Below are 23,578 nucleotides of genomic sequence, written 5' to 3'. Positions count from 1 at the left end.
TTATCCGTTCACCTCCTTTCTTTACGGGGATGAATAGCAAGTGCTTATTAGGACTATTAGGAGCTTGATGTAAGTTTGCTGGATCTTTTCCAAGAACTATAAATACATGATCTATTTTGCTTTATTCAGTTCTTTTTGTTTTGCTGGTATGATACTAGTTAAGGTTAATGGGGTTTGCTTTAATATTAGACACAGGCTCACTTTTAACTACCTTTAATGAACACTGGAGTCAATGCATTGTGGAGTAATTCACACAGACATTGCTGCAGGTAAGTAAGTCAGCCGGAAAAATGTAAGAAGCCAGTCAAATAAATAAATCTGACTGACTGTAAATGTGCCAAATTTTACACCAAAATATATTTGAAAGCCAATGACTTGGGCACATCTAGGATATTAAAATGGAGGGCTTGGAATCCGTTTCTTTTCAATTGGTTTCCCTTTTTACTGTCCCCTGTACATCTCTCCTGTGCTGAAACCAAGTGGAGAGTGTGTGAAAAATTATTTTCACAAGTGTTTCCAATAGAAGCAAATGCTTTGCAGCTCTGTGCTGGTTTTTATTTGGAATGAAAATGAAAAGAAAAAAGCTTTTTTATGCTGGATAGCTCAACAAAGGAGAGTGAGAGAGAAAAGAGAAAGAGAAAGAGAAAGAAAGAGAAAGAAAGAGAAAGAGAAAGAAAGAAAGGGAAGGGAAAGGGAAAGGGAGAGAAAAGAAAGAAAGAAGGGGAAAGAAAAAGAAAGAAAGAGGGAAAGGGAAAGGGGGAAAGAGATGAAGCAGAAAAAAAGGAGAAAGAAAAAGAAAATCACTTCATTTGAGGTGGAGAAAATGGTGATAATAAAAATCTAGATAGGGTAATACACTAGTGTCAATAAATATTTATTAACTGGAAATAGGAACTAGAGGAACCTGATCAATTCCTTAAAGGCACAGGGCTGCTTACTTTCACACTAATGTAGAGCTATGCTGACCTTAAAAATGCTGAAAGAGTGAGCCTGTACCTAGGAAAACCCCCTCGCAGATATCCTTTGCAGGAAGGTAGGCAATCTCCTTAAGTACTGAATTCTCATAGAAGCGTACAATATTTCAGCAATAAGGAATGACAGGGTGTTCATTATCGGTTATTAATGTTTGCCTAAATGGACCACAAGGCCCAGGCCACCGGCAAAGTTTAACTGCTGCCGCCCCCGAGCCCGGCACCGTCGAGTCCTGCTGAAAACTCCGCTGGCTTGGGCTGGTTGCATTGTCATATGAGAGTAATTCTTTCTTTGCCTTGAGAAGGAAAACTAACGCATTTGAGAAGGCYGTTGCACAGGTGACAGAAGTGAATCAGCTTTTCTCCCAGCAAATCTGCCAGCGTCCCCTGGGATTCGGCTGTAATCCCCGCCTCAGCCTTCAAACGCTTTGGCCCGTGCCACCGAAGTTTCCAGACACGGTGCTACACTGGGATATCGTCTGGGTAGCACAGGCTGGGCAGAACTTCTGGGATTTTTTTCCCCCCAAAAGGCTGAAAAGAGGTGATGTGCTTTCTTGAATAACTTCCTATTCAAGAAAGCAGAAACAAGTTCATCCTCTGTTTATCCCCCTTGCTTTGGAGATCTCTCTCACTAAACTAGAACTAGCCATAAACTCAAAAAAAAAAAATTGTAATATATAACTGCAAGATAGAGCTGTTACACTGTAACATTATCATTCTTTACATAGATTTGTTTTTTTTTTATAGGAGGATACTTCAGCTACTTCTTCCTGATGAATAYATTCCTGGATTTTAATACCTATTCAACAGCTAATCAAATGCATTGCGCATCTCAAAATGAAACTATTATAGAAGACAGTCTGTTAACAAGAAATCATAAACAAGGGGGGATCAAATAATGTTCCATTAACAATGTGTCCTTCTATTTATTTGCTTATATTTTGTCTACAGAAAATGTGATGCTGGACTGGTGATGGCTTAGGACAACGTTCTGGCATGAAGACAGCTACAAAGCACAAAACACAAAAAATGAACTCAGAAAGAAACAAGAAAAAAACAGCGTTTTCTTGGCATCAACAAGAAGCTCTTTATTTTTCCTCAAGTTTTCTTTTCTAAAAAAAAAAAAAAATTGGAACTAAGACATTTGCAGAAATGAGACAAACTCACTCTTCAGGTGACCGTATTCAAGCATGTTGTTTTATTAAATTTAAATTGAAAGAAAAGAACTGAGAGATTTGGAATGGGATACAGTATCAGGACAACTGAGAAACTGTGAACTTTAAAGAAAAAAAACTCCTTAAAACTGTGAACTGAGAAATGGATGGAAATACCATTTAAACCCCCTGATTACACCCTGTGTGTTCTTAAGGAGACGACATCATCTTTCCTAACCCTACAGTATTTAGGGAATGGTTTACAACATATCTTTTATTATAATCTTTTAAGAAAAAAGCAGAAATATTTAATTAGCTGTGAATTTACTGTTTCTGTTCAGATGTCTTCTCGCACCTTCTTTTTCTCAACAGCGCAGTTGCATTTGCAGCCAGCAGCCAAGGGCAGGACAGCTTTCCTTGCTCAGTCAGCTTTCTATTTGCCACACCCAACAAAATCCGCGCAGGCAAAAGGCCCCGCAGCCCCAGCAGCTCCCGATCGACGCGCACAGCCGAGCAGCCAGCAATTGCCAAAATAAAGAGGAAGCCCCGCGCTGGGCGACATGCCCTCCCGCCAAGCCAAGCCAAGCCAAGCCAAGCAGCGTCTGCCGCGCCGCTCTCCCGGAGCAGCCCGAGCGGTGCCCCCGGGGGCGCGGGAACCTTCCCGGCGGGAGCCGCCGGCTAGGGGCCCCGGCGTCCGGCTCGCCGCCGCAGCAGCCCCTCGCTCAGCTCCCAGAGCGCCGCGGCCGCCACGGCGCTCTGCGCCTCGCGCGACGGCGGGCAGCGGCAGCAGTTGTTGAAGTACATCCCGCCCAGGCCCTCCAGCTCCGGCGCCGTGGCGCAGTAGACGGTGGTGGCAGCTCCCTGTTGCTGAAATTAAAAAAAAAAAAAAAAATCAGTAAATATATATATTTTTTTCTTGTACTTCTGACCGTGAAGCCATGTGTCTTGTAGGAGCAGCGGTAAAAAGCATCGCAGCTGCCAAGTTAACCCACAACGCCAAAACAGAGGGGGGACGCTGCTAAAGACGCTGCCTTCCYGTCCAAAGGCCGCTTATTTGCCGTTTTGCAATTTGCAATTGCAATTTGCAATTCTGAGGATTTTTTTTTCTTTCCTTTTGATACCTCTTAAAGCAAAAGAAAAGAAAAAAGAAAACCCTGAACCAAAGCCCTGGTCTCTGCATCTTTACGACAAAATCTTGGATCGGCTTCAGGGAGAATCCCGCCTGAACCAGAACAGCAGAATCCCTCCAGCTGCTATTTCAAACCAGAAAAGCCGAGTCAGATTTAAAAGCAGCACCCAAAACTTGCCCAGTTTTCCTTTACAGCACAGAAAATACTTACTGTATACCTTGAGCACCACCACTTCCTAATCTTGATAAGCAGTGCCRACTGACATATACATATATATATGTATACATATAGATATGCATAAAATGTTTGTTTGTTTTTTTAAACCTCTTGTACAAAATGAACCTGGGCACTCCAATTAAGACCTATCATGTAAAGTGCAATTGGGATTTGTGCCAAAACTGTCCATATATCTCTGATCAACAATTTTAGTGTGGCGCTTGTCACCACCACCTTGCAAGAACACTTATCTGCTGCAGGCACCGGGCAGTTCTTATTTTGCAGAGACACAAGGCTTTCCAGTGKTTTTTTGTTTTCTTTTTTTTTTGTTCCGTAACAACCATTTCTCATGTCTCATAGCGCTTTAAGAAATGGAGCGGGTAGATTAGAGGCTTTTGTGGAGCAGGAGGTTTTTCTCCTTCCTTTTTTTTTTTTTTTTTAACACCAAGTGAACCTATGTTCAAATGGGAGGAAGGGATTTCTCTGACTTTCTGCGACAGGAATCCGGGGAGCGAGGCCGCRGGGTCCTGGCCGGAGCACCTGAGCAGGTGACGCGGCGCTTCACAGCCAGGCTCGGAAGCGCAACACCAGGAGAGCTGCAAAAAGGGCAAGAAGCTCGTTTGCTTTGTAAACTGTAATTAAAAATAATAGGTTAGAGCGCATAGCAAGACACTGCGCACAACACTAATTTGAAACCGATACAGTTTATCTGGCATCTTATGATTATTTATGTACATCATAGTCCTTTCTGTGGCAACTAATTATGAGCTGATAGGAATCAGAATAAAGAGGCTGCCAAGTAGGAGAGAAAAAGTAAACGAAGAGAAATTAGATGTTGCCACATTAGGATAATTTAATGGGGGAAAGAGAATAGGCTTCAGTCTCTGGTGATTTTCCTCCAGTTCATTTTTTCTGACCTTTCCCGGTCATAACGAAGGAAACTCAGGGTGCTGCGAGAGGGTCAGCCTGGAACGGCATGGCCACCGGAGGACCTCTACTTTGCATTCTCCTCTTTCAAGGGCAGCAACCAGCCTAAAAAGGCCAAATTCTCCTTAATTGAGGCTTCTCAATTTTGCAACTGCAAAGAAAGGCATATTTGTTTGCAAGATATGCATTTTTCTCAGAAGATGGGATTAAACTGATAATGATGACTCCACAGCTTAGAAATGATCTCCCATAACAAGGTAAAGCCTCGGACAAAACCAAAACTCTGTGTTAAGTATTTTGAAAGGCATATATTTATGACCAGACCAAAATATTTTTAAAGTTAGTGTAGTACATAGTAATCCTCTTATTAAACCAATATCTTTTTTTTAAAAAGAGAAAGTATCTTAAAGGCAATAGGGGAAACGCAAGAGAGTTCTATTAAAAATAATATTAATAGAGACCAATAAAGTTCCTATACTYATTTGAACTATCCTATAAAGCTCCACAGCACAGGTATGATCACTGCATTCAGCTGTTTAGAATGATTCAAAGCCCCTGAAGAGTATTATTAGGTTTAGCAAGCAATTCAAGTGGACTTTTATTAGAAAGGTAAAATTAAACTAAAGTGCTCAATGCAGAGCAAGAGCCCTTAAGCTATTGCTGAAAAGCATCATTCCAGCCAAGCTAAACTCAGGCTAGCTGTAATAGAATTTGGCTAATTCGTAAAATGGAAGTTTATCAGAGTAGATTAAAATCCAAACCAAACAATAATTCGTCTTTTCAAATGAGCCAAATCTGATGACTTTTAAATAAAATTCTCAGCAGGCAGAAAAAATGTCCCTCGGTATAACAGCAGTGGTTTATACCTCGAACGTTGACACAACCTAAACTCCAAACGAAGAGAACAGTCTTCCCTGTGTGAGTATAGGATATTTACTTTAAGCGATAAAAGATTATGTGGCTGGAAGCCCAAAGCACTTTATCATGTGATGCCTCCAGTGCTTCCCTGAGAACTGGATGCAAGCAATGTGCCATTCGCTTTTCGGTGGTGTACTCCTTTACCTCTTTCTAAATGTCTCAGTCCTGTTGGCTGGTTTGGAGGAAAATGTTCAATGGCTCTATCATTGACAGAGAAGTTCCTTTTTTATAACTTAAGAGAAATGCARCCATATTTATCCCATTGTTGACAGAGGGTAAAGCTTTAATATTTCAGAATAGTGGGCAGACAGGAACTAATCAAGCCAAGCAGCTTCCCTCCAACGGCAAAACACAAACCAGAAGGTAAATGCCAGAGTCTCAGAGCTATCCCAGCGCTGGAGTTCCTTGGACGAACGTGCAGTAGTTGCATTCAGACACTGAGGCTCTCTGCTTAAGTGACGTGCCCAAGGACAGCACGGGAACCACTATCACAGAGTCCCAGGATCCAAGCAATAATTTTGGCAGGGAGGGCTGTCGGGAGGTCTGTAATTCAGCCTCCTGCTCAAAGCCGGGCCCTCAGGTACCTGCAAGCTCCCAGCTTTCCACGTACWTGCTGTGCTGCACGGGACGGTACGTAGGGGACAAATTGCCACTTTGCATCTACAACTGATAGACCAGAAACCTCCAGGAAGAGCCAGAGCTGCAGGTAACTTCACATTGCCTGCACTTCCACCCCTGCACAACCAGGCAGAAAGCTGCTCAGGTTCCCAGCAAATACTGTTTATCCCTTATCAACACAGCCGTRTGAATGACATCTTTATATGTTAGGCCCTATGACGGTTTAATAACAAGTCTTAATTTTTTGCTCATCAGCTTTCCTGCTCACATACCCTCCGCGTAAGACAGAACAGGATGTTAGGGAGTCTAATTAGTAAACAATTCCATGCTGCTGATAGGAGATGAAACATCCTTAAACTGATAAAAAGAGCACTTTAATCACTGTTGAATGACTTTCAATGCCAAGCGGTTTGTGCCATGTCAGAACATAATTTGAAAAAGATTAGAGTACTATATAAAAGAATTAATGTTAACAACTTTGTTAAAAAAGTCTTAAACAATGAGCTTGTCAGTTGTCACAMACCTTCCCTGATCTATTGTGATTAACTCCCACCCCACCCCAAACAATTTAAACTTATAAACAACGACAGAAGCTCTGGGCAACCTAAACTTTTTTTTTCCCCCCCGTACGCCTGTCGGGGTATATGGTGCTAATCACCAAAGCTGGGGTCAGCCTTCCTTAACCTGCAACACAGGCAGGGAGCTGGGACGATGAATACACAGGATGAAGAATTTGTGAGAAGCCTGAGTGAATCTTTAATCATGCCTCAATGCCGTTTCCGATCCGGGCAAACATCTGAAAGCTGCTAGGCTAGCGCCAGGCCATCAATCTTGCCAGTGTATGTAAAATTACCCGGGAATCTTGTTTTGGATTAAGTTGAAGAGTGTCTTGGTAATAAGGGTTCCTCATTCTCTTTTGCAAATCATTTGTCAGTTTTGTAATACAATCTTAAACTACAGCAGAGGGGGATTTGTAAAGCAGTTGCTGTTTATTTAYAGTTGAGGCTCAAAGATCTACATTATCCATCGTCTAAAATCCTTTGTTGAGATAAAAATACTAAGTAGCTACTAGTTCATAGGCATATATTTCATAACTGCTAGCTATCAATTTGTAACTGATGGCACTGAATACAAATGAATATTGAATATCTTAATGGTTAAAGAAAAGGGGTTCCTGATATACAGTATATGGTAAAACCCTCATAAATATATGTAATGCATTTGTTAGTATTCTAAGATACCATTTATGTTCCTGATAAGAAAACATATTATACAGTTAATGTTTAGTTTTCAGATTTGTCCAGTTTCAAATGCATGTTTATTTTCTAAAACTAGATTCCTGTTCTGAAGCAGGTCTACGTATGAAGCATATAAATAATAGAAACAAAGCCATAACTTATCTGTATACTTTTCAACTACAAATGAATAAGATCCATTCTAAACTATGCTAAGGGCATACAAATAACATTAAACATTGCCTATCAGCGAGATGGAATCAGCTTCTTTGAAAAGGAGTTTTTATTTTATTATTAAAAATTAAGGATAAAGGCCAGTTATGTTGGTCGCCTGCACTTAAGTTCAGCATAGTGCCAGTGGAAAGAGGTGAATTCAAAATGACAAGAGAGGTGAATATTTGTGACAAGATCCAGGCTCAAGGCAGCAGCTCAAGGCACGTAAAAAGGCAGGTGCTTCCTTAAAGCTCTTCAGGCTTTTCTTGTCATTCATCTCAGGTCTATTAGACAACGCAAACACATTCCTAACACAAAAATACCAGGTCGACACAACAGCACTGTGAACGTAGCATTCCTAGGGGAATAACTTCTCATACAGCCGTGCGAAGATGAGGTAACACGAGCATACTCCAGATCATGAAATACAAGAAGTCTCCTATACCTTCTCTGTGTCTCTGAAAACCACTCTGAAGAGCTAACATCCRTTCTGCTAGAAAGGGCACTTTAGTTCATCAGCCAGCTTCAGCAAYGGGCATTTACTGATTTGATACGAAATATAACATCTCCTTGGAAAAACAAACAAAATTGTAGGGCGCCTAGGCCCATAAGGATCGGGTCCAAATTTGCAAAACCAGATTCTGAAGGTAGAGCTGCAACCTCAGCGGCTGTRAAGCAGCACAGGTCGGCTTGCCGCAGCGAGGCTGTGCGGATCTGCGGTGGCGGTGGACCTGGTCTGCTGCGCGTTACCTCCCTGAAACCGATGCTGGTGGAAAGCGGCTCCRGGCCAGCTGCCCGGCGACACATCCCAGGCCAGCCGGCTGCCGTGCCYGCGCAGTACTGCCCAGGCCCTCGGCCCCATTGCAGCTCAGCAGCCGTCTCCTGGCTTCTCTCCTATGATAAAATTGCACTCATTTGCTTCTGTTTGGGATTTCTAGCAACCCCCAGCTGGGATTTGGGTGCAGAGTCTCAAAATAAACCGACTCCTTTCTTCGTAATACTAAATGCCTCTCTAGATGAGCTGAACTGGCGGTGTTTTCCCACCAAGCCCGAGTCTGTGTGCACGGCCTAACGACACAGAGCATGGCGACCTCTCCGGAAAACACTGGCAAGTCTCAGTCATTACGTCCTCACCAGCAAGTCATTCAGCCTCCAGGACTTCCCAGGATCTGAGGTGCTTCTGGGAGTCAGTCTCGAGGGCTGTGCAGTGCCGTCATCAGCTGTGCTGGAGCTGCAGGAGCCGCGGGCACCGCTTCCCGGYGTGAGGCGTCCTTCTGCCCCGTTTCCTACTTGGGCAACTCAGCGGTGCGAGGGATGGATAGCTACTTTTTGCGCAAGGCAGCGAACAAGGTTTAGTCTCACACGTGACATACTACGAGACCTGCTCAGGTCTTGCTGCAGTCCCCTTACTCAGAGCGATCCCAGATGCACTGTTACCTTGCGAGTAACACTCAGAATATCTATGTATTATTCTACCGTATGAAAATAGGATTCCCTGATTGCTTTTTCAGCAGGGAAATATGAAATTGAGACCTGCCTTTGCAAGTTTGGGTGAGCATGATAAACTGTAATCATATCTGCAACTAAAAAAATAAAACTTTGGAGCTGCCAAATATGATCTAATAAACAAGTCAGGCTCAGTTGACTTCAGGTCCCATCTCCACCCAAGTGCCAGCAAGATAACATGACCTGAGCTGACTTTGTAATTACAATCTTTTCAAAGGTCTCACCGAACCACATCTAAACCAGAGATTCGCAACCACCTCCCCCTCCCCCATCACCACATTTAAACCAGCAAAGCGTCTCTTAGAAGATAATACAACGCATAAACCAAAATCTATAAGGTCTGTTTTTTTTCTGATGAATTCCCTTTTCAATTAATTCCCAACTACAAAGACTCAGAACTCTAACAGCTTCTCTACTTGCAAAGCATTAACTAGTTGGTTTCGAGCTGTAACTTTTCTTAGATTCATTAAGACCTTTACACATTTACAGTATTCTTTACATATGTTATAGAAGATAAATGTGCTATATTCTTTGAGTAAGGAAACTGCAGTAGTTCACGAAAGAGGATTTGTTTTCAACTGCTGAGGCATTAAGACCTAGTRATTATTTCAACTATTCAGCATATGCAGCTATATTTAACCTACATTCTGGGTTTTAACTTTGCAAAAGAAAATGCGTCCATTGTAATAAATGTATTTTGATAACGCACCATGTCGTTTGTGTTATGCAACACCCCATATGTTCTCAATTACGGCAATGACAGTGCTTGAAAACTTCCAACGTCCAACATCCAGTGTCAAACAGATTGTCTGCAGTCGTTCCACAGGAAAAATAATGCAACTTGGGACATTAAGTCAGGAGAACTGGGTTGGTTTTCTCATTTCGACTTCGACTTAGTGAGTGAACTTGGACAGGTCACTTAACACCATGTACCTCACTTTTCCCATCTGTAAAATGGGGAGAGTTACTATTATTTACCCACCTCACAGGGGTGTTGTGAGGACTAGTTCACGTTTATAGAGTGCTTTCAGATCTATYGTTGGAAAGCACTGTGTAAGTATAAAGTGTTATATTATCAGCCATTGTTAAAATGCTTAGAAGATGTAGAACCAGGCTGGAAAAATAGCTGATAAAAATGTAATTACCTTTTAAAATCATGCATATTTTTCTCTATTGTATAAACTTCATTCTTCAACTTGTGAAACTGTCTGCTACACTGGGCCCTATTCCAATATCTTCCCTCTCTCACCCATGCCCTGTTTCTTTTTGCCCAGCTCACAGGGAAATTGAGCTTAGAAATACTCCTGTTAGCCAAAATACCAGCGGATTTTTTTTCCAAAATAGATGCTTTAGAGGGAACCAGTCCCTGAAAGGGAGCTCCATGGGTTCATCTCTGCTACACATTGCATATGTGAGAAAGAGCCATAGATGGCATACCAGGGGTGGGATTCAGTTGCCTAACATAGGGGTCTCATGACACTTGAGATGCCTTAGGATATCCCACATGCTCTCCAGCTGTCCTCCAGAAGGGCACAGATTTCCCATAGGTCCTGTACTGTATCTGCCAGCCCCTTGCAGATGTCTCAGCTACCCCAGGACGTTTAAGACAGCACCAGACACCCATGTCTATACATCCTGATTGCTCTTAAGGAAGCACCAGGAAGGGACCTGGTTCCTGCAGATAGCACTATGTTCCTCTCTCTTTCTCGTATCTTATTAAAGTCCACAATCAGTTTCTGAAAAGTGTTTTAAACCTGACATGGAGCCATCTTAAGCCTCAAAAACTTTAACAGGACATACGGCTTTACCTTGCASAAGCAGCATTTCAGTGGTGGTGGCAGCACGTCCTGCAGACTGCGCACCCTGGCCTTTCTACCCACACCAGACTTCCACACCGATCACTCCTGAACTGCCTTCTCCTGCCTGCTGAACTCCCGTTTACACCTCATTTACACTTTTATGAAATCATTACTCCACTGAAGTGGCAGTTATGAACATTGCATGCAAATTGCTCCAGTTTAGCCTTGCTTCCCTTTTCTGCTCTTGCTGTGTTATGACACTCATGATAGCATGGGGCAGAGGGGTGATATTGCACACTTCCGCTCATTTCTGGATTTGGGAAAAATCACGGAGGAAAATTACCAGTGGTCATTTCAGGGTGTGATGGGGTAAGGGTGTGATCAGGTTGGCTGTATCATGTTGCTGTCCATGCTTACCCCCTACCCTATGTGCCAACACCGGCCAGCGGAGCGGGAAGCAGAGAGCACCTCGGAGACAGCCCCCGGGGCATGACGGCAGCAGTGCCAGGAGCTGAGCACACTGGCAAATCTCTGCCACTCACCTTCTGAGATTTTGCAATGGGCATTTATACAGACATGAGTCAYATAAACGACTTGCCATTGTCGAAAATGGAAAGCCTTTGGAGAATATTGGAAATCATCCTGAAATACACATTCAGCCAGCYGAGCCCAGATTCTTATGGGCAAGGGTAATTTGATGAGTTGGGCAAGCAGGTTGTTGACAATAAACATACCCTGCCAAAAAGACAGATTAGATATGCTGCTGCAACTAAACCATCAGAATAGGGGTTGCTGGTGTTTAGACATACATAGAAAAGAATTTGTTGAAATCGTTTCTGTTATTAACTTACGCTGACTTGAAATGTTTATGTTTTTGCTGTACCTAACTTTAATTATATATATACTTTATATAAATGTACGTATACATACAGTACTGTATATGCTGTATATATTTATATAGCTTTTTAATACTATTACTAGTCAAAATTAAGACTTTGTTCATATGCAGTATTGCAAAGAATGTCATCACAATACTGACAATTGGATTCCTCCTTCGTTGCACAGATAATTTTTTAGACTGACTTCGATTTTAGATGTGAGTGAAAGAAACCCCACACAACACAATGCTTTTCAAGCAAGTGACCTTTTGGGACAAATATTTAACAAGCTCCTTTGTTTCGGTTGTAAAGATAAAGACTGTTTTTCATCTGTTGATACACACACACACACACACACACACACACACAAATTTCAGTAATATAATGCATTGAAAAACCACAGGGTGTTTTGATGGGGACATATCATGGTAAGAAATTAACTGCTAACTCTGTCTTCCAGAAACTAATTAAGGGAATGTATTTTGCAATAATACAGATCTAGCAAACAGGCCTCTAATGTCTCGGCTTCAAGCTGTAAGCCAGGCACTCCTGTATTATGTATGTGTGATTTTCATAGATAGCCCGCTGTAAAGTGTGCCCTGTTAGTGCATCTTTCAGACTCAAAGACACTGGCCTTGTTAATATTTCATTTAGTACATACTGTAGAGTCTCATTTATATTACTTCTATAATTAATGGTGATAGCTTAGGCACTGCCTTTACAAGGAGAGATCCCTGTATGTTGGTCGATGGATAATGAGAAACAATAGATATTTCATTCACCAGCAGCTTGTTGCTAGTTAGTAGGAAATTATCGTGTGTACTGTTGCTTTAATTGCCAGGGTAAATAATGCCGCCGCTGTGTTAGTGAACGTTTTAAAGCACTTGATGCAAATAGACTAGAAACAAAACAAAAAAAAAATTACCTTTATTATGCTATACCTTAGCATAGGGAGTTAAAAAGGTATGTCTTAAAACATTTGCGTTCTATCATGCAAATATATCTTAATATGCATGTGCTGACTATTCCACTACTGTATTTTAGGAAATACAATTATGCTGCCTTTCTCTTCTCCTATGTAGACTGTAAATAACTGTAGATCTTYCTCTTGTTTTCCTATGTAAATATATGTAAATAATAACAAGCTATGCATGCGGATATTCTAGGCAATTTCAGGTACTTTTATAATCTGAAGGCATGTACTTGAACTGGTTTGTTAAAAAAAAAACAAAAACTCAACTCTCTCGAACCCTTTAAAGCTCATTAGCAATTAAAGATTTCTTACTAGACTGGTTCCTTCAATCTCGGTTGCTTTTTTGCTTATTTTTTCCCCTTCTTTGTCAATACCGTCTCCAGAGACCCGCTCCCGAGGACGCATACTCCAGAGGTGTTTTCCCCAAAGCGTGCAGCCCACAGCTCGCCCCCCAGCAGAGGCCGGGCACTGCTTACACTCAACCCAGGCCCCAGCGGTAAAGCCCAGCCAAGACTCTGATGAGTCCTGCGGTTTAAGGACATTTTCTATTTCATTTTCACAGCCCAAGAAGCCAGGACCCACGGCCCGCGTGCAGGACCGCGTTTCCGGGCAGCCGAGAGCTGCCCGTGCCTTTGCCGCGGCTCCCCGGCGCTGCTGGAGCCGGGCTGCTCCCTCCCTCGTGCTTTTCGGTTTGAACACACTCTTTACGTTTCCCCTCCAGCCTGCTTATGACTTTGACAGACTGTGAAAATAATTCGATAAATAGCTTGATAAATTCCCCCATCTCCTTCCTTCATTGCTGTAACACCGTTTGTGGGAGCCTTTCAATTGAAGGAGTGTGAACAAAAATGAAATTACCTAAGCTTACAAATCAAGTCACCTCCTGCATAGCGATTTGGTGGCAAGGTTTCAATTTATTTTTTTCCTTCTTTTTCGTTGTTGCAATAAATGAAGATTCCGATGAGGAAACTGGTAGGGAGAAAAAAAAGAGATGCATTTATCCCTCAATATAGTAAAGGGGGGAAAAAAATCCCTTCTGCATTATCCATGGAAACTAAATGCAACAACAACTTTTTAATTGAAAGAAAACACCTTTCATGTTTGAAGATACTTTTCCCAGAGCAGATATATAAGGATAAACACATTAATTGACAGGATCTTCATGACTTTTTAAATTCCTCAAACTTAACTCGATGTCTCAGGAAGATCTCTTTCCAGTCCTTGAAGACTCTTTTAAGATGAATGTTTAAAAAGCTGAGCTGACATGGGCATTATGTTCAAGTGCAAGCTGTACTGTTCTTTAATAGAGGGCGTAGAAGTGGTTCATAGGATTATTATCTTTCTACAGACAAAACCCATTACCTTCACACTAGGAGGGAAAAGCTAGTTTTTAACTTATATAAAATGGAATCAATTATCAATATCTTTGCATGGTTTCGTGGCGCTGCTGGTAATAGCAGAGGAGCGTCTCAGTTACACCCTCAGCAGTGCTAGACACCCAGCGTGACGGGGCAGAGGCGCTGCTTCCTACGCTGGGCTCTTGTTACACCTTGCGTTTAATAAAATCGCAGCTGCAGAAGGAAAAATAAGTGGCAAGGATTTGTATGCAGCGCTTCCACCCTGAATGTCACAAGAGGAGATAGGAATCGCATTTTCAGACTGATCTTAKGGCTACTTTAAAGTTTTCCCCAGGAAAATGCAAACAAGTGAATAAAAAGCAGTCATCGATGCAAAGTCAAATTCAGTGGCAAACAGTAGTACAGGTCAGAGCATCCATACAGTGTGCTGTCTTTGGTGTGGAAGAAAACTCTCCCTTAGCAACCTCTGCCATATAAACCTTCCCATCCAGCCGCTGAATAATCCTTTCGTTGGCTTTACCACCGACTTTCCACTGATGATCACGTTTCCAGGGAGAGAAGGAAAACTGGAAGGTTATTGGTGGCTTTTCCCAGCGAAAGCAACCCCGCATGCCCATCACTTCTTAAACTATTAAAAATAAAAGTCTCATTTATTTCACTAGACAACTTCCAATTTACTCCCAGCTCTGTGTGGCCCTCAGCAGAGAGATCAATGATTGCATTAGCCGCCCTTAAAAAACTCTACTCTATGTCTCCAGCTATTTTACAAGCACACGCACACTCAGACACATGCAGATACGTGCAATATCTATAATACATAAAAAACATAATACTCTGGAAGGTGAAAATGGTGCTTGGGAAGGAAATGTTCATTATTAGACTCTTATCTGTTTATCCCATTCGTGAGATCTGCTTCTACAAAGTGCATAATGATAAATGGCACATTTGCAAATTATCTTCTGAGTGCTGATGAGAAATCAGCACCCTGCAAGTTACCGTGACTTTGAGTGAGTACACGCCACTGCAAGGCTGCTTTGCTGAAACGCCTGCCAAACGAGTGCATTAGTATATTAGGAATCTAATAAATTGACTAACAAGCATTTGATGAAAAATAGCTGTAACATCCGTTACAGTTATCATCACAGCCAACAAGGCTACCGGGTTCGGGATTTTGAAGGCACGGCTGCTGATAAAAGAGATGTTGCTGCGCTATGTCACGTTCTCGCAGTGGCATCTCCCTCGCAAACTGTGCACCGTGCACAAATCCCCAGCAAGACACAGGCCCTCGTTTACTTAAGCTCCCCTCTGCTTCTTCACGAGACGTATGAGGATTTATACCATCGCAGCCTTGCTCAGTCTTGTCGTTTCCCTCTCCGTGCAGAAACTAGGCTGCCCTGATGGGGGAGAAAGCTCTTTTGGCAACCCCAGCCCGAACAAGCGTGCCTGCCTGGGACGAGGGGGGTGGAGACACCTCCTATTACACCGCTCATCGTTGCTCAAACATCTGATACTGTTTTCATGTTCACCATCCTAAACGTGTCTCTTGGTAAGCTTGTTAACTATGCTCACAAACATGAGGTTGAAAGGACCGAAAAGGCTGTGGTTATAGTCACATCCAGCAGATAGGCTCTGTGTTATTTAATACCCTGCAGTCAAATTAGCTTCAGGAGTGGCTCAGAGTCCTGCTTCTAACTCAGGGTCCTGGCAGAAGAATTAAAACTCAGGAAATAAATCTTCATACAGCACTTAATCCATGTCATTCACTGCTTCCAGTGGATACTCAGGAGCTGGATATTTTAAAAGCCTGGCTGCTTTGACGGTTACCAACAGTGATCCTCCTCTTCGTGTGAATGCTCTCCCTGCCTGGGAAGCAGCAAGCCCAACTTGTTTGGACCCCGGGCCCTGCAAACCTAAAGCAGGGTAGCCAAATGCTCATGCCCAACTGTGTCCACAGCTCGGAGCAGGGGTTTGGCCATTCCCCCCGGTGCAGCGCTGCACCAAAGGCGCGCTGGGGACTGCCGCTCCTCCCGGAGCACCGGGCAGGGGACGCTACATGGCAGAGCACAGCTACAGCCTGTCCCGGTAAAGCCAACATGAGTAAAGGATGTATATTTTAGACTAATTAATTCTAGTAAGTGCAATATACCCTTACATTCCCTTTCCAGAATTCTTCTGCATGCCGTTTAATTTGTTTAAAGCAGAGAGGAACCTAATTCATTATAAATGCCCATTTGTTGTCCACTGGCAAATCCCAGCAGGTGCTTTAAAACGATGCACATTTCATAAAAGCTGCTGCTGTATCTTTCAGAAATGCACTTCTGCTTTCACCTGAGACATTTGCAAGATCCCCCAACTCCGACAACAGCCGCTCTCCAGTTTTGTTTAGCTTATCATCAACAGACCCTGCCTTTGTGAGTGGACAAGCCATTTGAGTGCGCACCACGGTTATAATGGCCTGACTGACAGCTCAGCCAGATAAACACAAGAGAATAACAGGCGTAGGAACAATCTGGGTATTCATTTTGTCCGTTCAACCGGGTTGAAAGGATTTGCCAGCCAAGGGCACAACACTTCAGGCTAATTTGCTCAGCCAAAGCGCTGCCGGAGTGTAAGGCTCCAGGCGGGTGGCTGATGCTGGGGAGATCGGCGTCCCCACATGCGGGTACTTGTTATTCACCTCTTCCGCACAGGAAACGAAAGCACTATTTATTCAAAGCATTCATTTGAAAGAGGAAAACATATAGAAGTGAACTTTGTTACAAAACTCGAACCCTCCTCATTGTTTCCCTGCTCGTGCATCAGCTCCAGCCTCCTGCCCTCGCGCGCAGAGCCTGACACGCTGCAGCGTCTCTCTCCCCGCTCATTCTTTCCTGCGGCACGTTTGCACCTCCCTTAATCCTCGCATGCTTTTCTTAGCCTGGTCTCCTGCTTCACCTCCTGCTTCACACCATCTTGATCCTACAACTGAGACGGGGTAACTTTCCTTTGCTGCTCCCGTCCCGCTTTAACGCTACGCTCATTCGGCTTTGCAAAGCTCTGGAGCTCACCTCTATTTCCACAGCGCCTTCTATCTGAGGTGGGGTCCAGGATATCCTGCCTGTGCCGATCGCATGATAACCGCAATCTTTTGGCCGTTAGTTTAGCCTTATTCTGACAGGGGCCATGTGCTAGCGATGTGCTGCATCAGTCCTCACACCGCAACACACGATCGGCGCCCGCAGCACGCTCTCCTCCCTACGGAAAGCTGTCTCCCTAATGTCTCGCACACTGCAAGCATCCTGTGGCTGGGATGACAGAGCCACAAGTCCTTTGGTTAATCACATTAAAATAAATGATTGGCAGAATAGCCAGCCTCGTCCTGAGCAAAGGTAAGCACCATTCTGACATATTCCCTCAAGCAAGCGAGCAAAATAATAACAGTTTACGGTGGAGGTTTGCTAAGTTTGCTTCCATTAATTAAGCTTCATTTTCCAGCACGTTCCGTTTTTAAGCCGTTCTTTGCCTCACGGATTTTGTCCAGGACTGATTTACACAACACTTACACACCCTGAAGAGCRAAGGCCAAAACCTGCTCTCGGTCACAGCAGCACAGCTCCGCCGGCTGCAGCAAGCCGCAGCGCGAGCTGCACACAACGCGCAGCGGTTCGGCGGTGAATCTGCACCGTTCCAGGTCCTGGCTGACGGCCGGGGCTCGGAGGAGCCCCGAGCCGCCGAGCAGGAGCGGGGGACACAAAAAGCCGCCGCGCGGCAGGCTGGGAGCGCTGGCCCTGGCAGAGGTGAAGGGCTAACGGCTTCAGACACATCACGGGAGGAATTTAAAGTGCACCCGACATCTCTTTTGATCTACTCCTAAGAAGCATTAAAAGGCACACTAATGTGCTGCTTTAGTGCGTGTTCAGTGTGGTAGTCGGAGACATAACTGAGCCTTTCACAAAAGTCTAACTGGGGAGAAGAATAAACTTTTTGTTTCCTCTTCTGGACATGCCATCCTAGGAAGCCAGGCGGAGGTGACATTCACATGAAGTATGTTGCTGTTTTGCATTTTAAATCCAGGCATGCGAAATGTCGATTTAATGATCCTTTTGACTATTATTGGTAAATCAGTACATGTCCAGCGGTAATCCTGCTGATGCAGTAATTGATATTGCCCAGTGGTAAGTTAATCTTCCTTAAATGCTACTGAACACTGAAATTCACATATACCAGTGTGTGTGTGTACAYGTATATACTATATAGGTATAAATATACATAGAAATATTATAAATATATGTATAAATTGCTCACTAAAAACATCAAGTGAACACTAATATCGCATCTGAGCAACACAGTTCCTACAGCTGCCTTTCATCCAGTTGTTTGTCATGCTCACTGAGACCCTCACATACAGATCACACTCGCGTTCAATAACTGAGGTTTTGTGCACTGAACTAATGATACTTCTTGACCTCATCTGACTATTAAGCACTTTTGCGTCTCTATGCTTGCAGTTGCCATGTCAGTTTTTCTTTGCTCTGTAAGACAATCGCCCGTCACCATACCACGAACAAGCTGCAACAAGCAGAAAAGGCAAATAAAAAGAGAACATTCCTCCTTGTCTGAACCAATAGCAGGATAAGGAGAGGGAGTACATGGAATACAGGTGTGAATTTAGTAACAGAGATAAGGTAAGGAAGGACATTACTGGGGCATGCTGAATTTTGCCTGTGCCTACTTGGTCATTGCTGCTGCCTGCATCAGCTTGGGTGTACGTTTACATGCCTGATCAGACCTATGTTCACCCAAACTCTAGTTTCTTCTCCGTACAATGGTCTTGCCGACATCTGCTGTGATGACAATGTATAGGTCCCTGATTAGCTCTGTGTAAAGCCCTAAATGCTTTAATTTCTGAGAGCAGCACAGTGTTGATGTTGCCTTCTTCATTTGCCTGCAGCACCTCTCTCCAGCCTCAGGGTCTTGGGACAGCGTTCTGCACTGCAGGACTAACCTTGCCAATAGTATGACACTAAGATATGCACCTCTTTCTTACACTACTTTGGCACAAGACAGTCTAATCTGTGAGAAACATTAACTTCCCTTTCTTGAAGCTCTCAATCTAGCCACAAAATTTTAATGCAATGGAAGAGGAGACTGAGAAATGGGCAAGCTGCTACCTCCCCAGCGACCCCTACAGCTGGACCTGCTGGTCCGACACTAATCTAAAGGTTGACTCTGAACTGCTGATAGACACCACATCTACCCCAAGAAGATAATGTGTCCTATCAAGTTAGGCAGGTAGAAGAAAAAAGTGATTAGGCAGGGCAGGGTACATAACAGACAGGTGTGGATTGTGCAGGTGGAAACCCATGCAATTCTATTCTCTTTACACGATATTCATAAAACACCGGCAGTTTATTCTAGCTGGTGCCAGCTCAGCTTGAAAGGAACCCCCTTTCAGAGACCACACATGCTGCTCAATGCTAGAAATCCACTTTGTGACTCCTCCTGTTCCAGCTTTTGGAGACCACATTTTTTCTTGACATCAGCATAACTCTCTTCTGATAAACAAGCCACATTCAATGCCACCACAAAGAGGAAACACAGTTTTCTCTGGGCTACTCCTCTGGCTGATGTTCAAGAGGGTATCTGAGAAGAGCATCTTAAAAGGTGGTAAAATGAGGAAACCCCACTAGAATCTCAATAAATTGTTTGTCCTACATCAAAAGTTTCAAGTACAAAAACATACAAAAAACTCCAGAGCTTCATACACAAGGGCTTGATAGGTCTTCCTTTTGAATCATCTCTTTATATAGAGCTTTAAGAAACAACCAGTGTTGGAAATCTAGCTTTTGCAGTATTTGGTACCCGGACACATCTCCAAAAATGCAGCCAAAGCTTTCCTGAGGGAATGTGTAAGATGCTTCTTCTAAAGGCAAGGGCAGATGAGGGGAACTGAGCACAGCATCTCCTGCATTGCCCTACCATGGATGGAGGGAGGGAGGGAAGCAGGGGGACATGGACACGCCGCGGTCAGGATGTCTCTCGGCTGGAGAGCTAGAGTTGCCTGCACCTCTACAGTGTGAACATGCACGTGTGCTGTCACTCAAAGCAAGAAACATGTTATTTCAACAGGATACACATCTCTCATGCGCTCTCCAGTAGGAGGAATGGAAATGTGTCTGGCTCCCCAGCAAATGCACGTAAGATTCTTTCCACTAGATACCAGCCAGTTGACTCTATCTCAGTATTTTTCCATTTGCTTTATACAAGTAAAAATGATGGTCTACAACAAGATCTCAATCCCTGTTTTGCTACAATGTCTTATTTTTATAGGAGAATACTCTTTTGGCAATAAATTTCTATTAAAGTGCAATGTCTTCTTAAGTGGCACAATCTTTCTCAGTTGGTATCATGTGAAATATATTTATGTTCTCTCCAAATGCTATTTTGGAGTTGTGCTATCTAACACTCCTTATGTACTTTTGATCATTTTTTTCAGCATGGTTAGACTGTAGAGGTAAAAACTACTCCATGGAGTAAATGATACTTAGCTAAAAGATTTTTAGGTCTTACTTTCTGACAAATCCAAAAGCAAATTTGCTGCAAAATAATGAACTTAAGTGACCCCTGCTGACTTCTCAAGGAATGACATTCCATAGGGAGTTCCATCTACATAATGATTCAGGTACAAAATTAGTCTGTTTATCTCTGCTCTTTGGAATTTTTCATGGAAAAGAGAAAGAATCGTTCTTCAGAATGTCACTGGCCATCTGAAATGTCACTTTAGTCTATAGTTTGGGGTGATCCATCTCATCATAAAAAGGATAAATGGTCGGATTTGAACCCTTGTAGTTGCTACACACAGTTAATTTGTTTTTCAGGACTATTATCAGTTAAGCATAGCTGGAATCTGTGAACTTCCTATATTTGCCCATATATCTGGCTGTCACCCTTCTGGCTTTCTGCGTGGTGTAAGGGGCTAATAAAAGGTGGCAGCATGTGATGTCAGATAGTTTGTCTCTGCCTCATTTAATCATTCTGAATGGGATGACCCTCAGCTCCATGACCTGGTCTGCAAGAGGGCTGATGAGAGTTACTTTTAAGCCATCAGGTCAAACTGTTGGCAAGCCCACTTCAGCATCCCCACAACTCCAAAGTAAGAAAAGTGGCCTTCCCACTTTAGATGCAGTATTAAAGGCAGTTGACAGGAAATCATATATCCTGCCCCCTTTTCACTCCAAGTTTTAAATCCTGATGCTTTTGAGGTTAGTGGGAGCCTTGCCGTTGACCCAGCATTTCAACCACAGTGGTCAAGTTGGAATAAATGTAACTGGATTACTCTTAAACTCATTGAAAACCTAAAATCCTATTAGGTTATAGAGGCATCTTAATACTCAAGAGACACTTGAAACTGCAGAGGCTCAGGCATCTCATACAAAACTCTGAAAGCGTACAAATGAGGTGGCAGTTCTGCTATTGTGTTTGTTACACTCTTAAAATATATGAGTTAGGCTTCCAGCACAAATCATGATGATATTGTTAGGTGCAGTTGACTGTAGTGCAAACTTAATCAGAACATCGACACCTCAAACAAAAGAATTGCAAGTTCAGATAATCATTCTCAGACATCTTATGACCTCATTTGCAGTAGAGTTATGACTGGTTCATGCAATTTAATTGCAAACAAAAATGTTTATCTAAAAAGAGGACATACTTAAAAAAAAAAAGATGTTCCTATTACACTTCATTTTCTGTGTTGGTGTTTACACAAACTGAGATACTACATGTGCTGGAAATAATTGGGGAATGTCTTATAAATGCACAAAGACTATCCACTCATGTAGGCTACAATGGGTTAAATGCATTCAGGTATTCTTGTAAACTGCAATAGCAGATAAGGTTTCCTTTTAATTTTTCTTGGACTAGGTATTAATGCAAGTTATGACCAAGAATTTAGCACATCCATTCAAATTATACCTAAAGCACTAAATCCAGCACAGCAGTAATTTTCTAGTCTTTCATGCTTCCCAACTTAATGAAAAGAGACATAAATGTCCCAACCACAGATTAATTAGATGCAATCATTAAGAATTATTTCACAGGTATCTTTTGCTAATACACATATTATCATTGAACACTACCAACCCTGTTTAGAAGGTTAATGTTATTTTGGAAGAATATTTACAGTATCAGTGATAGAAAACCCAATACCTAAAAAAATATTTTCCACCTGCAGCTATCTGTCATCCATCCCACACAAGCTTTGAAAGCTTTCCACTATCTGTCAAAACACAGGTTTTGATGCAATAAAGACTGTAATTATTGAGCATTTACGAGAAATAATATTTTCCCTCTGGTACGTGTTATAACGGTTGTTAACATGCAGGTATGAATACTAATGCTCCAAGCCCACCTATCCACTTCTTAAATGATGAGGATTTTTTTGAATACTGATATAAAGGAAAGTATAATGAAAGAGCAAGATAAGACTGAATACAGGTCTTGAAAAGTAAACGTCAATCAGAATAAGGTTTTTAGAAGCATAAGAAGTTGATCTGAAGTAGAGTTTGGAAATAAAGCTGGCAATTAGATCCCTGGATATAAACAGCACTTCTTTTGTGCTGAAAAAAATGATCTTTTCGCAACCGAGATACAAGGCTACAAGACGCACAAAGGAAACAATACTGAGTATGCATCAAAACAACCCTGCAGATGCCATGCTAGCAGATGGCTTAAGCCGGCTGAATTACTGTATAAACATTTAACTTAAAGTTTGATTTTATAAGTGTGGAAATTATACAAAACAAAAAGAAAATGATTCTAAGAAGCACTTAAATTAGTAATTTGTAATTTTCTCTGCGAATTTGGCATAGCTCTGTTGCTTTGCAAGAGTCCTTTGAAGAGGGAATTCTGGAAATCTCTGAAAGAAATTGCTTACCATAAAAGGGAACTTATATGAACACACAAAATTAAGCAAGACATTTAAAGGTAAATATATACCTTTCCACTGCTGTTGCAGCTAGAATCCATTCCAACTGCAAGTTAATAAAAACCTAAACCCCTCCCCACTCTCCATTTCCTCTTTCGTGGGTAGATAACAAAGGCTGAGCCTTTTTGTTTATATCTCAGTAACTTCTACAGCAACCACTTGGTATGTCACTTGGGCTCAATTGTAATGTGCGGGCAGGAAGGACACAAGAGAAAATGGCTATTTGTACATAGATRTCTTCAACAAATACCACTCAGAAGGTGGAAAGAGAAAAATATACAGGAAAAGGGAAGGATTAATGCAGAAATAATGTGACTCCTCGCACTACAGTGTACAGTCTTGATAATACAGAATATCACCATCGTATTGATGGGTTTGGATTGCCTGATTAATGCTTAGACATGTGTCTCAGATGAACGCATTTGATCGTTTTGCAAAGAAACAACTGGAGGCTGACTATGGGCACGGGGTTTTATCCTGCTTCTGCCGAGTGCCAAAGCAACCCATTCTCAAATTTGTCCAAAACAGTGGTGAGAGTCCTTCTGGCTTTGCTGGTGTGTGAGTTGACCCTGAATGCGCCTAGCACTGAATACTGTGCTTTTCACAATGTCAAACCTGACTCTTCAAACCCCGTGCTGCAGTAGCACCATTGGCATTAGTCTGCACCACATCTTCTTCAAACTGCTCCATAACAACCATAAGCACAACTGCTGCCTA

At 42.6% G+C, this 23,578-nt stretch overlaps 2 protein-coding genes across 2 annotated transcripts in view; one reads left to right on the top strand and one right to left on the bottom strand.

The window, feature by feature from the left end:
- MAF (MAF bZIP transcription factor) overlaps nt 1-1,978 on the top strand; it is a 195,462-nt gene extending 193,484 nt beyond the window's left edge. Inside the window, exon 4 of the mRNA XM_026059971.1 lies at nt 1,923-1,978. The gene's annotated coding sequence lies outside the window, so the exon portion shown is untranslated. The remainder of the gene's footprint in view (nt 1-1,922) is intronic.
- An 810-nt stretch (nt 1,979-2,788) lies between these two features.
- WWOX (WW domain containing oxidoreductase) overlaps nt 2,789-23,578 on the bottom strand; it is a 525,798-nt gene continuing 505,008 nt past the window's right edge. Inside the window, exon 9 of the mRNA XM_026060605.1 lies at nt 2,789-2,992. Within this exon, the coding sequence (XP_025916390.1) occupies nt 2,804-2,992 (189 nt within the window). The 3' untranslated portion in view covers nt 2,789-2,803. The remainder of the gene's footprint in view (nt 2,993-23,578) is intronic.

This window comes from Apteryx rowi, unplaced genomic scaffold (assembly GCF_003343035.1).
Source record: "Apteryx rowi isolate R43461 unplaced genomic scaffold, aptRow1 scaffold_1, whole genome shotgun sequence".
Taxonomy (NCBI): domain Eukaryota; kingdom Metazoa; phylum Chordata; class Aves; order Apterygiformes; family Apterygidae; genus Apteryx; species Apteryx rowi.
Note: the sequence above shows the minus strand (reverse complement) of the source record. Positions and strands in the feature narration are given on the sequence as shown.